Below are 14,691 nucleotides of genomic sequence, written 5' to 3'. Positions count from 1 at the left end.
AAACACAAATACCATATGATATCACTTATACATGGAATCTAAAATATGACACACATGAACTTATGTATGAAACAGAAACAGACTCACAGACATAGAGAACAGACTTGTGGTTGCCAAGGGTCGGGGGCGGAGACAGGGAGGGATGGATTGGGAGTTTGGGATTAGCAAACGCAAGCTATTATATATGGAATGGATAAACAACAAGGTCCTACTGTATAGCACAGGGAACTATATCCAATACCCTGTAATAAACCATAATGGAAAGGAATATGAAAAAGAATATATGTATATGTATATATCACTTTGCTGTACAGCAGAAATTAACACAACATTGAAATCAAATATACTTCATTAAAATAAATTTTAAAAAGTAAGTAAATTTGTATGATGAACAAAAAAAAAGTACTCAATAAATTTTACTACTACCACCACTACTACCACTACTTCAACTATCTCAGCTAAATAAGTGTTCATATATATTTGCTCTGAACAGGTCTTTGTGTAATTAAAACTCTATCATGAGTGAACTCATTACAAAGACTATCTGGTCTAACCCTATATTTTGCCTATTTGCTAATAAGCAAGTTGCCAGAGAAAGCTGCCAACAAAATTCACTGATTTCATGAAATCAGGGTGGAACAAAAGATATACAAAATGTGATTAGAGAAAACTTTATCTTTAAACTAATGGTGAGGATAATTGGCATGGTTTCAAGTTTGATTTAATGTAGTCATTTCTGTTTTCTTTATTTTTAATATAAAGCAAACAGAAAAAAATGTTGCAGGTATATGTGTGTGTGTATATATATATATAATATGCATATACACACAAATACAAATCTATAAATGAATACATATGTATATTTATACCTATAAATGGGGACATATACATATACACACACAAGCACATATACAGCAGCAACAGTTTTAATCATCCACTAGAAAATTCTTTTCTTAAAATAAAATAAAACAAGACAAAACAAAATAAATATCTGGCTTCTTTCCATGCTGCCAGTACTCTCGTGACCCTGAGGGTTCGTTCCTAGTGAAATCGAGACTATGCTAGTGCTACTTCTGAATGTGCTTATGCATAGCCATGCTGTATACAGATACATCCGCAAGCCAATGAATGGCGAGTTCTCTGGTTTCAGGGCTTCTCCTCTTTGCAGACAAGGCCCACTTCGATGACACCCTGTACTCATTCTTTGGGTCTGCAATACAAGATCCATATCTTTATTGGGAACACGGTTGGTGTCTTTCCTGCTTTGAAATCCCTGGAGTCTCTAACCACTCATCTTTCATATCTTTGGTTTCAGTTCTGACACATTCAGCTCTCATTTGACTGAAATCAATGGACATGAAGACAACTAGGGTAGCAAAGGAGACTCACTGATTACAAGAATGTGATGAGTCAGTAATATTTGAGAAAAAGAAGTCAGGCAGATTTTCTTTTCCTCTTTAAATGTTGTTATCTAAAAACCCAGCAAAAATATTGCAATCAAAAGAGCCCTGGATTACACCTAATGGTGTAATTCTGATTCTGCTATTTCCAGTTTGGATTTGACTTATTCGCTGAGGTCAGTCAGACCATGATGACGGCAAGTAACCAAATGACTCCAGCAGCAGGAACAATAACAAGCCCTGGATTAGGAGTCAGGAGGCTGGGATTCCGCTCTGTGCTTTGCCATCAATTGTCTGTGTGATGTTAGGCACAATCACTTCCCTCTCTGAGCTTCCCTCTTCTTTTCTATAATAATGAAGAAGGTGAACTTGAAGATGACAGAAATTACTTCTAAATACATTCACTTTTCATCTAAATAATTTTATTTTATAGTGAAAAATAATGGACAAGAAATTTCTTTTAAAAATTAATTACAGGGACTTCCCTGGTGGTGCAGTGGTTAAGAATCCACCTGCCAATGCAGGGGACATGGGTTCGAGCTCTGGTCCGGGAAGATCCCACATGCCGCGGAGCAACTAAGCCCGTGCACCACAACTACTAAGCCTGCGCTCTAGAGCCCGTGAGCCACAACTACTGAGCCCACGTGCCACAACCACTGAAGCCTGCGCGCCTAGAGCCCGTGCTCCACAACAAGAGAGAAGCCACTGCAATGCGAAGCCTGCGCACCGCAACGAAGAGTAGCCCCCACTTGCCACAACTAGAGAAAACCCGCGCGCAGCAACGAAGACCCAACGCAGCCAAAAAAAAAAAAATAATAATAATAATTAATTACAGCTCTTTAAGGAGGATGTATGTGTCTCTTCCCACGGAGGTGGAGGTAGATGAAGGTGTTCTTTCCTGTTTAGAAGACTGAGAATCTAGAGCACAGGGTCTCACACTCTGGCCAGAAGAACTGATATTCTTAATAAAATCTCTGTTGTTCTGCTTGACAAAATGCATTCACTCCATATCGCTATGAAAATGAATTAAACCAATTAGGAAATCCAAGTAAAAAAATTGATATATTAATGTTTAATAGACTACATTTCAGTGTGAGATGGCTACTCAGTTATTCACTTGCCTAATACCCTGTGGTAAAGCTTTAGGAGTAGAGGAAGAAAATACAATTAATAAACCTTGCCTGTCTAAATTCATTACAGGCTAACGTTATCCTTTGCGATTTTCCCAATGACAGAACATACATAGCGGGAGGTGGTTGAATTGCCTTCTGCTTCCTGCTGAATCCTTCTTTAAGAATGTGAACCTTTGGGGCTTCCCGGGTGGCGCAGTGGTTGAGAGTCTGCCTGCCAATGCAGGGGACACGGGTTCGAGCCCTGGTCTGGGAGGATCCCACATGCCGCGGAGCGGCTGGGCCCGTGAGCCACAACTACTGAGCCTGCGCGTCTGGAGCCTGTGCTGCACAACAAGAGGCCGCGACAGTGAGAGGGCCGTGCACCGCGATGAAGAGTGGCCCCCGCTCGCCGCAACTGGAGAAAGCCCTCGCGCGGAAACAAAGACCCAAACACAGCCAAAAATAAATAAATTAATTAATTAATTTAAAAAAAAAAATGTGAACCTTTAATCAGAAGTGACATGTTTCTGACCCAATGTTACATATGGGAGGTGTACAGACATATGAAATCAAGGGCTGCCCCCTCACACCAAAAGACAAACGCTATTTTTTTTTTTTTAAGATGTTTTTTTCTGACTTTATTTATTTTTGGCTGTGTTGGGTCTTCGTTTCTGTGCGAGGGCTTTCTCTAGTTGTGGCAAGCGGGGGCCACTCTTCATCGCGGTGCGCGGGCCTCTCACCGTCGCGGCCTCTTCTTGTTGCGGAGCACAGGCTCCAGACGCGCAGGCTCAGTAGTTGTGGCTCACGGGCCTAGTTGCTCCGTGGCATGTGGGATCTTCCCAGACCAGGGCTCGAACCCGTGTCCCCTGCACTGGCAGGCAGATTCTCAACCACTGCGCCACCAGGGAAGCCCCAAACAGCTATTTTTAGATGGGTCAACTACTACCAGAAGAGTAAGAAAGTCACACCTTCCATAAGAACTGTCCTAATAATCAGCATCAGTACATCTCCTGAGCCATTTATTTAACTAATGACACCACAAATTACAACAGCACAAATACAAATACAAGATTACAAATTGTGTTGCAAAAAGCTTTGCCTGTTTGTCACTAAAATATTAAGTAAATTTGAAATAGTAGTCCTGCATTTTATAGCAATAACTACATATTTCACCTTATGTCAAAGCTATAAATCATATCCTATATTGGATAAAGGAATATATCCCAAATATGTCTTATAATGGTTAAATAATGATAGTGAGCAGAGTTTTATTGACATGGCAAACATGTTTACGGTGCACTCATCGTTAAAGAAAAAAATAAGATCAGAAAATTGTACGTATAATGTGAATCTGCTTTATGACAAATTACCTATATGCTTTTTTACTAGAAAAATATCTGGAAGATTATAAAGCAAAATGCAGGTATGATTAAGTCTGGGTGATAGGATTAGCTATGTTTTCATAACTTAACTGTATTTTCTAAATGTTTAATAATAATTATGTAACATCTCATAAGAGGAAATGGGTTTTGTTTTCATGTTTTTGTTGAACAACTTAGTAATGTGCTAAAATGCTTATGATATAATGTTAATGACTTAGCATATGCTGTCCAATTGGGATTCAGATTCTAAATTTTAATTAAAAATATACATTTTTGCATTCACAAAAGGGTGCCATCAGTTGATAATTCAGGTTTTCTTAAATACCTGAATGCAATGATTTTGTTTTTGCCTTCTTAATTAATCAGAAGATTTTTTTCAAGAAGATAACTACAATTGCTAAAGCGCTGCAATATCACGTTAAATACCGCTGTATGCATGATGAGGTGGAAGTCCTAGATTAGCAAAATCACAGGTATTGAGATTTGGGGAGTGATAATAAAATTTAGAAATAATTTAAATGAATAATTATAAGAACTACTAAATGTTAGAATGCAGCTCTCCTAATTCTCTGATCAGTGTAGTTATTCACTAGCTTTCTGAAATCTAATAAAAATCTCCTATTTTAAGTAAATATCAGTCTAAATTATACCTATGTAACATTCTTTATGATGCCATGTCAACACCAGATTAAACCTGATTTTTATTGGCTAGTGCTTTAGTTGAATTCATCCGCAGAAATCCTGTACTTTCTATGCCATTTTTCCTTGAAGTGTTCTGAAAATAATTTGATTGGGCCAATTTTATTTTGGAATAAAATACAGATAATCTGTTTGGAATATGTGCTTTATAAATTGCTAGGGATTCTTCTGCCTAGTCAATGAGAAGTGTGTTGTCACCACTTCTACAGCTGGATTCATCCCAAGAAAATATTCTTCGCTACCTCCAGCTATATCTCCTAACAGAAATATCTAAATAGTATCATAAAAGAAAGCAAGTACTTTATTTTATGATCACATTGGTATAACTGAGTTATCAACTAGTCAAGAGTGAAGTTAAGAATCTATATTTAAGGATTTTATTACTCTTTAGCCAAAAACTATAAACTTAAACTTGAAAAATAACATTATTCATCACTTTTCTTAATTATTCCTGCAGATCTTTAAACAAGGTTGAGAAAATAGATGCATGATAAGACGTGATGAGAATAAGAGGAAAGGCCTGGTTTAAGAGAAACTATATAATGCTTGATTAAACGAAAATTACTGAGTGCATGCTACAAATGAGATACTGGGTTTGGGGCAACAGGGCAGCTTCTAAAGGCTGTCATGGCCACTTGGGTCTCAAGCCAGGCATCTAGTTTCCGTCCTCTTCATCTCAGCCTGCCAATGCAATGACTGGAGATACCTGGCTCCACTGCAGGTTTCAATCCTCTTAGTATTTTAGTTGTCCCCTTTTTCATTTTAGACATGCCCGACCTAGACCTTTCCCATTCTCTTCAACAGACTTGCTCACTCCTGCTCCTCTTGTTCTTTTTGTTCTAGACAAAGGAGTATCTTTACAGAATCATGAAAAGATACCTGGGGTAAAATTCTACAATATAAAACTACTGCCTTGATATCTAAACCTTTCTCTGTTCCAGCCTTCTGTTTATTTATCAAATATCCCCAGCATCCATCTATTTATCAAATATTAAGTAACACTGCACACTTACTATCTACCAATTACTATACTACTCGAAATACATAATTTCACTTTCCAGTCTGATGTCAGATTATAAAATTTTTTACATTCACTGATCTCATTTGATTCAGAAGATGATTGGGTTGTTAAAATGACATTATCTAATTTATCTCCCCCCCCTTTTTATATATGAGGAAATTAAAACCTGAAGAAGATGCTTAAGGTTCAACAAGAGGTCTGTGACAAAAGTCCAAACGAAAATACAAGTTCCGTTATCATAATACTTTGTTAAGGAAGTTGGTTGCATTGCCAAATTGTGTCCATTCATCTCTTTGCACAGCATCAGAACTCTATCCTTCTAAATTGATTATCAACCTGAAAAGTAATGGAATAACTGAGAGTAAGCTGCTAATCTGTGTTTTTGGCAATGGGGAAACAAAAATCCAAACAGAATGAAAACTTTCAAAACCTAGCCTATAACAGCAATAACTAAAACATTTCCCGTATTTCTAAATCTCAATCTCCATTTTCTGAACTTCCCAAGTTCATTTTCTCAACTACCTTAATGCAAGTTTGTCGATTAGCTGAGCGCTATCCTTAAAACTCATGCGATCCAAACACACTGTTTCAGCATGAGTGGACTCAGAGCTCCTGCTGTACCGTCAAAAGCAATGGGTACATCCTTGCAGGAGGATGATTTCACAAGGAGGTTATCCGAGCTTCAAGTGTAGAGCTATGACCATTCCTCCCTGGGTTATGGCTTAGCCTGGTTGTCTGTGGTTATGGATCCCACCCACTAAGTACGCATCCTCTGAGATGAGATGACCTCGTTTTCAGACACAGCTACTAAAAGTACATGCCACATACAGGTAATTCTCTACCTCTAAGAGATCAGAAATACCATTCTTTGGCTTCAGACTTTTAAATCTTGAGTGCTATTTCTTAGATAATAGAACCAGAGATTCCTAGGCCCTTTTTTTCTTTTCCAAATTTTATCATGGAAATTTTCAAACATACAGACAAGTTGAAAGAAGAGCATGACAAACACCTATGTACCCACCATGAAATTCAACAAGCATTAATATTTTGCATACTACTTTATCTTTAATATGTTTTAATACCTAAAAATTTCACTAAGAAAACTCTACAAAAGAGGCTTACTCAGATTCTCTGAATGACTTCCCCTCCAGCCCCCTCATCCCTACCGATCTTTGTGCATCTCAACGGAAGAAGCATTTAAGTCCTTAAAGGATTTTGCCTTGAACATGCATGACATTCGGCCCAGAGGACTTGTTCTACCTAATTTATTGGTCACTGCCTTATATTTAAAGTCTTCCTTGAACCAGCTTTCTATGTCTAGGTCTTCATGATTGGCTTTCAGTTCTCCTTATTCCGACTGATGAACCTTGCCCTTACCAACTTCTTTGCAATGATCTTGTCTGTGCCCCAGGATTCCACACAGCAAAAATCATCCCTTAGTAAACTGGGAATGGTGTGACTCTCAGAACCTAAAGATGCATCTTCCATAGATGACTCAGGACTGCTGTTCTCTAGGGCTTTATTCTATCAATCAAGAACAAAGTCTGTATCTATGGATCTAATGCAAGCTGTTTCCATATCACTTTTCTTTACCTTCTTTTTATCCCTTGCATGCTCTCAGGTGATTTCTACTATTCTTTATTTCCATTTGCCAGTACCTAAGGAGTAGGACAGAATGATAATGAAGAGCAACATCTTTGTATTCAAACTATTATACTTTCCTGTGCAGTAGGTGTGTAACTTGGTACACAAGTTCCTTAATTTCTTCATGTAAGACAGAAAAACAAACCAACCAACCAATAGCGCCCAGTTTGTAGGAATAAAGTCAATTTTAAATGAGATAATATAAGCAATGCTCTAGCACAGTGACACGCACAGGCTAAGTCCATTAATGCGTACTAACTACTAATATTAATACTATTACTATTCTAAATGCTGTTTGAATGCAGCCATTATTGAACATAGAAACAAGATAAATTTCTTAGCAGACTATCAGTAACAGAGAATGACTAGGGTAGGAGAGTGGGTAAGCAGGAGGAGGAACTAAGTAGATCTGAATCAATCCAGCAGCAGCAATTTTAATTGAATTCCTTTTACTTTTATTGCAAATGAAACTTCTGCTGTTGAAAAGGAATATCTGGCCTGCACTAAACTTCAGCCGTGAAATAAACTGTTCTATTTATCAGTAAAAACTGGAATGGCATATTTACAAATTTCCTGAAAAACCTCTTATCAATTTCAAACTCAGGATTAACTACACAGCTGAGAGAACAGTCACAATCCATGAGCCTTCTTCGTCCAGGAGTGTTAATTTTATGCACGTCAGATGTGTTCAGGAACCTGCATATTTTGCCATTAGCTCTTATTGGAAGTGGGGCTGAGAGGGTGATGATTTACAGTAATAGTGTCCAGTTGGTCTTAATGACAAGAATGAACAGCCACCACCTTTTTTTGTCTGATTATTGGCTTAATGATTTAAAGAAGCCATATTTATCATCTATATCGGCCCTCTCTTGTCCCTCTCAAAGACGTCTGATTGTTGATTTTTTCCCACCCATCCAACTTTGCGTATGTACATTCAGAATTCATTGACCACCTTTACTGAGTTTATTTACAGTGTAGGTGCTTTGTCAGTGCTAGGTATAACAAAGAGAACACAACTGGTTCTCTGCTCTAAATGTGGGTATCACCAAAAAAAGGAAAACACAATGTAATGTCTACATGATTGCTGTGAAGATTTGAGGGGCAAAATGTATCCAGTACTGGGTCTGATGCTTAGCCAAAACTTGCTACTTCCCAGGCCTCTCCCCGCTCATTCCCTGCCAGATGAGTAACTTATTATTTCTGTGCTTCGCTCTGCCTTCTTCAGGATTCTGACTTCTTTCTGTGCTTAACTCTTAAAACCTGTGAACTACAACCTCTTTGCATTCCTCCACTGCCCATGCGGTCACCATCTCATCAAGGTCTTTGTGATACCATATTTTCATTGCAGCCACTATTGAACATAGACACAAGCAATAAATTGTAGTGGATTCCAAGCAATAAGTTTAGCACAATGTATCTGCTAAGATAATTCTTTCCATAAGTGCTTTCAAATTCCACCACTTTGGTGGAGTTTTTGCAGACGCTGCCAGTCAACTTATTTTATCTTTCCGCTATTTTTCTTTTTCCCTAAGGCCTGTATGTGAGCAGTGCCTGTATCCAATTCATCTCTTTATTTCCAATGGCTGACACAGCGTACAAACATGCTCTCTCTCGGCCTCAGTCTCTCCCTCCCTTGATAAACAAATGCCATTTTCTCTACAAACAGGATAAACAAACAAAGAAGCTGGCTTATAAGGATCTAAGACAATGCACCAGTCAGGAACGAGGAACACAGCAGATAATGAAAATTAGATATAACAGATAAGAAAAATGTGGGAGTGAGAGGCAACCTAGGGTAATGGTTAAGAGCTCTGGCTCTGAACTTAGAACAGGACTCAGATCCCATCTTCATTGTTTACTTTCTCTGTGATCTTAGACAAGTTACACCAGCCTTCATTTGAAATAAAGATCATAACAGTTTTAACTTATGAGGTTGTTATAAGTTATTATAACTGTAATAATACATGGAGTGTACTCACTAATGTCTGACCCCTAACAAGTGTTCAATAAATGAATAATAATATTATTATCATTATTATGATAAAGTCACCACATGTTTATGTAAAACAGAATATATCAGAGACAACTGAACACTTCAGAATAGAGAGTCTTCCCCAATAATGCAGAGGAATTCTTTACATTGCAATGTTTTCAGAGTAAGACAGATACCTTTTTTCTTCATCTTTTTTCCAGGGAACCATCTAATACAAAATAAACTTTAAAAGAAGAAACTGTCCTATTTCACAATTCATCCTCCAAAGAGCAGAGCATCACAATTCTTCTCTAGATAGAAAGGTACATTTAATAGTGTAAATTCATTATTAATAAACCTGAGATGATGGCTTTATTTTTTTGCAAGTCTGATTGCTCCTTGGAGGTAAGAGGGCAAAAAAAGCCTTCCTTTTCTCAGAGGACCAGACCCAGTTCATAGAGCTCAGGAACAATTTATGAAACAGAATATCTGCCACATTCAAACAAGTATTTGGCACTCGTAATTTTTTTCCACTTTAAAGAGACCCTGTGTCTAAGCTATTTTGATATTGTTTATCCCTACTCCTTAAAGAAAGCAGCTTTAGAATCAGCAGCTGATATTGGAAGATAATTCAGAAAAACTTAGGCTTAGCTGGGGATAAGTCCCTTTGTAAACATGGAACACTAAGCTCTCAGATGTCTATTGACTAGGAGGTTTAACTGCTTATCAGCAGAATTAAAGGAGGACTAAGGAAAACAGCACAATATGCCCCTCCAGAAAAAAAGCAGTAACTACTGTGTTCAGGAAGAGTTCAATTTTGAAATGGACGCTACAGACCTGAGGCCGTAAAGGACCGTCCCATCTGGATGCAGGCGGATCATGCGGTTCTTGACAGTCACTCCGTGCACAAACGACTTCTTATCGTTCAGGAAGTAAGTATCGGGCACCCAGAGCTGGTCTGCCACTCTATTGTCCAGAGTCAAGTTTAAAGGTATTACATTATAGGACAGCCTCTTATCTCTCCAAGCTTGCTGGAAGTACATTGTCAAGGTATAATCCTGTGAAATTGAGAAGATAAAAGAAAAAAAATGGTTATTTTGTACATAAATGGACTTGGGAGACAAGCAAACACTTCAGTATTCACAAGAAAATATACACAACCAAATACCAAAAACATATACTATTCGCATATAGGCAAATATTAATTTACTAAACCCATTCTTACTGAGCCCGTACTATGTGTCGGGCACCACAGTATATACAGAAGTGAAGAGAGCATATCCTTGTGAAATTTATCATACGTTATTCAGGATGAAAGATGGTAAGAAATAATTATTTAATAATTAATTTGTCTTAAAGTGTGAATTTATCATACATTATTCAGGAAGAAAGATGGTAAGAAATAATTATTTAATAATTAATTTGTCTTATAGTGTGGTACCCAGGATTGTTTTAGGTGGAACATAAATACAATTGTAAAAAGTGTTTAATTTATTACAGTAGTAATTATAAGAGGTTATAATGAGAATCTCAATCTGTCTGATCAAAGTGAGTTTCCTAGTGGAGGTGACATTTATACTGAGGCTAATGTAGCTTCCCACCTATCTAAAAAATATTAGCTCAGTTAGTATTTCATGAGAATTTTAGGGATTCTGGATCATCAGGCTAGGCTCTTTCGTTTTGAGAAACTGTGCGTTGTTATAAAGTGAGCACTGGTCTTGGAGTCCCAGGCTCCAGCATTTTCCAGCTATTTCTAGGAGTAAATTTACATAACTTCTTTTCATTTCAGTTCCTTAACTATAAATGGGCTTTTAACATATCCCTGATCTATCAGAGGATCATTATGACAATTAAATATATAACTCAAATGCAATCTGTAAACTACAAAAAGCTATAAATTATGAACAAAGTATTTACATACATATTGTGACATGTTTTCTCCATTAGAGGCCTACGGGTACAATGTAATTGCTCTTTCACCCTCATTTGAATGACTAAATGAAGGACCAAATATTCATTTGAAAAGGATAATTACCATTCTATTTTAATATCAGTTCACAATGCCCTACTTGAGGGCTTTAAAAAAAAAACAAAACTAGAATTATGTATTAATCATCTCTGCAACCTGAGGGCCAGCACAGTCCTAGGGCACAAATAATGAATGAATGGATATCCAATATGGTATGCCTATTGGATTTCTGCACATACCTGCCTACTTTTGTGGATAAAATACACACTTCAATCTCTGTGAAGTCCCTGAGTTTTTCCAACCCTTGCTGAGATTTATACATCTTAATTTGGCTATGCAATTTTAAAATACGACTTGCAAGATATTACCTGCTAAAAACATTAAACAGCTTCATAGGAAAAGTATAATCTTTTGGCAAAAAATTTAAATATTTTCCCTGGTTTCACAAATATACAAATTTTTATCTCATTCAGAAGTCAGTGTAGAGCTGACTTCTGAATGAGAAGCAAAGAATCAAACTTCTATTCTAACAGAAGAATATTAATATCCTAAAGGTATATCAAATAATTGTAGGTGAAATTTACTTGAGTGGATTACTTTAGTCAGTGCTCTGGACTGTTCTAGCACATTCTGCTTTTTAAAAGAATTAGTCTGAGGATCTCTAGCATAACATCCTGATTTATAATAAAAGCTAACTTGAAGACTTATGAATTATATAACTAGAGAACAGAAAATGGATCAGATACATTTTTTACATGTCTCTATGTTACAAACAGCCTAAAAACTTGGCCATAAATAAAATAGGCAATTTATATTGTGCTTGAGAAAACACACTTAGTGATTTCCGATTCTTGGAGATAAAAAGGAAAATTCGATTATTATCTCCATTAGAAGATGAAGCTACATAAGCCCTCTTAAGAGTTAGGGGAGATAACACAGTTTGGAAGGTGCTGGAGTTTATCAGTCAGCTGAGATGTGTTTGAGCACAGGAAATTGTATTTTCTTTTGGGCTAAATAAATGGTAATATTGTGAGATCCAGAGTCATATGTTAACTCCTGTTATTTGTCAGCAAGGCAGTGCCTGCTAAGAAATGCTCCCAGACAGACCCTGGTGATTCTGCTAACTGTCACATCAATTTTCATTTCTTTTATTTTTAAATGACACATCATGACACTGCCAAGAAAGGAAGAGGTTCCTGAATCGAAATGAATGTTACTGGACATAAAAGGAAACAATGGTTCTGTGTTCTACCCTCTCTCCCAGACCCTCATGCCCCCAGAGTAAATGCTTTGAACTTTTATGTAGAAAACATCTTTTACACCCATCCAACAAGCCTGCCTTCAGGAAGCTGCATCACCGTTGGTTTATTCAAACTGAAAAAAAGCAAGTAAACCACTTCTGGGTGCTCCACAACCCATGGCATCACCGTGCAAGAAGCAGTTAGATAATCAAAACTAAAACCAATTGACTTTCAATGCTGAGCAAGATGGAGTAAGCCTACTACAGGCTCTCTCTCCTGCTAATCACAACTAACCATCCTGGAAAGAATAAAAAAGCCACTACCTAAGGACTGTGCAAAGTGAAAACTAATAGGCAGATTGGCAGAGAATCAAAATGTGAAGAAAACCCATTACAATAGTGAGCATCTTATTTATTTTTTCTCCCTCTTTTATCTTCTTAAAGTAACACACACTCACACAAACACAGCCAAAAGCAAAAATAAATGGAGAGATATACCAAGTTCCTGGATTTGAAAAGTGAGTATTGTTAAGATGTCAATTCTCCTCAAATTGATCTGTAGATAAAATTTAAAAATTTAATCCCAATCAATATCCAAGCAGGATTTTTGTAGATATGAACAAGCTGATCCTAAAGTTTATATGCCAAGCAAAGGAATGAGAATAAACAAAACAATTTAGAAAGGAAAGAACAAAACTGGAGGATTCACACTACCTAATTTCAAGACTCACTCGGAAACTACATTAAGACAATATGATAGTGTAGTATTGATAGAAACATAGATCAATAAAATAGTAGAATCTAAAAATAAACCCACACAAATATGCTCAAAGATTTCTGACAAAGGTAGAAAGGTAGTAGATTTGAGAAAGCATAATATTTTCAGCAAATAGCGTGAATTAACTGGAGCTTGCAAATGTAAATAAATAAGCAAAAAAGTAAGCAAGATAGATGTCTAAGTTAGTGTGAGATCCACATATTCACTACTGTATATGTGAAATTTGTAAATGTGACACTCCCGCATCCCAAAGGTAGGTGGTCTCCAAACTTTAAAATTGTGCGTAAGTAAATATGTTGAACAAGGCCCCCAAAATAAAACAAAACAAAAACACAACTGACCATTTCAAGTGCTGATGATGATGCAGAGCAACTAAAACTCTTACACATTGCAGGTGGGAATACAAATAATCAGCCACTTGGAAAACAGTTGGACAATCTCTTACAAAGTTAACATACATTTGACATACAACCTAGCAATCCCACTCCCGTGTGCAGATGTTCAGAGCAGCTCCTGATACATGCAACATCATCAATGATTTTCCAAGAAAGTTACGTCAAAGAAGGCAGATTCAAAAGAATACATATTATATGATTCCATTTACATGAAATTTTGGAAAACGTAAAACTATAGGAACAAAGAACAGATGAGTGCTTCTCTGGTATTTGAGGTGGTGGAGAGGTTGACTACAAAGGGACAGCATGAGGAATGATTTTGGGTAGTAGAACTGCTCTGCATCTAAACTGTAGTGGTGGTTACACAACTCTAGGCATCAGTTAACTCACAGGACTATACACCAAAATGAGTGCATTTTTCTGTATGTAAATTTAAAAAATAAATTTTAAAACTGCTTAAACAAAACGAACAAACAAACAAAAAAACCCATGATCTCTAAGGTCACACACACCCAGGTTCTTACCCCAGTACTCTCATGTCCATCTGTCATAACCTCCGTTGAGGTGAATGAGTCTCTGTTTCCAACTCAAAAGAAGAAACTGAAGCTAATTAACTTAGGAATTGGGGAAAACAAGAGCTGCTTTGACACCTAGAGGGGGGTGGAGCACAGCGATGCTACAAAATAAGTCATCTCGATGCATCCCAGGGGACACGTGGCCCCAACAGGATGTGCTAATAAGATTACCACTAAATGGTTATAGTTTCACAATTCCCCATGTGTACAATGAGGCAATTGGACTAGGTAGTTTCCAACTCCACCCCTAGGAATAAAATAATTCCATTCTAAGAAATGCTTTGCCACTCCTGTGTTCAAATGCATCTCACCATTTCGAAATATTCTAAACATCTAAAGTACTTTCATAATTGTTTCTTGCTGTCTTTGTAATTCATTCCCAGTACCAAGATTCAAACTCTTCCTGTTTCTTTGGTTTAGTGTTCTACAAAATACATGGTATGAAATAATTTGTGTACGTGTTTATTATCTTTTTTAACTTTATTATTTTGTGAACTTCCTATT

General features: G+C 37.0%; 1 protein-coding gene across 1 annotated transcript in view; it reads right to left on the bottom strand.

Moving 5' to 3' along the window:
- GABRB2 (gamma-aminobutyric acid type A receptor subunit beta2) overlaps positions 1–14,691 on the bottom strand; it is a 294,699-nt gene that overhangs the window by 188,969 nt on the left and 91,039 nt on the right. The window contains 1 exon segment of the mRNA XM_036848457.1: positions 10,068–10,288. Within this exon segment, the coding sequence (XP_036704352.1) occupies positions 10,068–10,288 (221 nt within the window).

This window comes from Balaenoptera musculus, chromosome 3 (assembly GCF_009873245.2).
Source record: "Balaenoptera musculus isolate JJ_BM4_2016_0621 chromosome 3, mBalMus1.pri.v3, whole genome shotgun sequence".
Classification (NCBI taxonomy): domain Eukaryota; kingdom Metazoa; phylum Chordata; class Mammalia; order Artiodactyla; family Balaenopteridae; genus Balaenoptera; species Balaenoptera musculus.
Note: the sequence above shows the minus strand (reverse complement) of the source record. Positions and strands in the feature narration are given on the sequence as shown.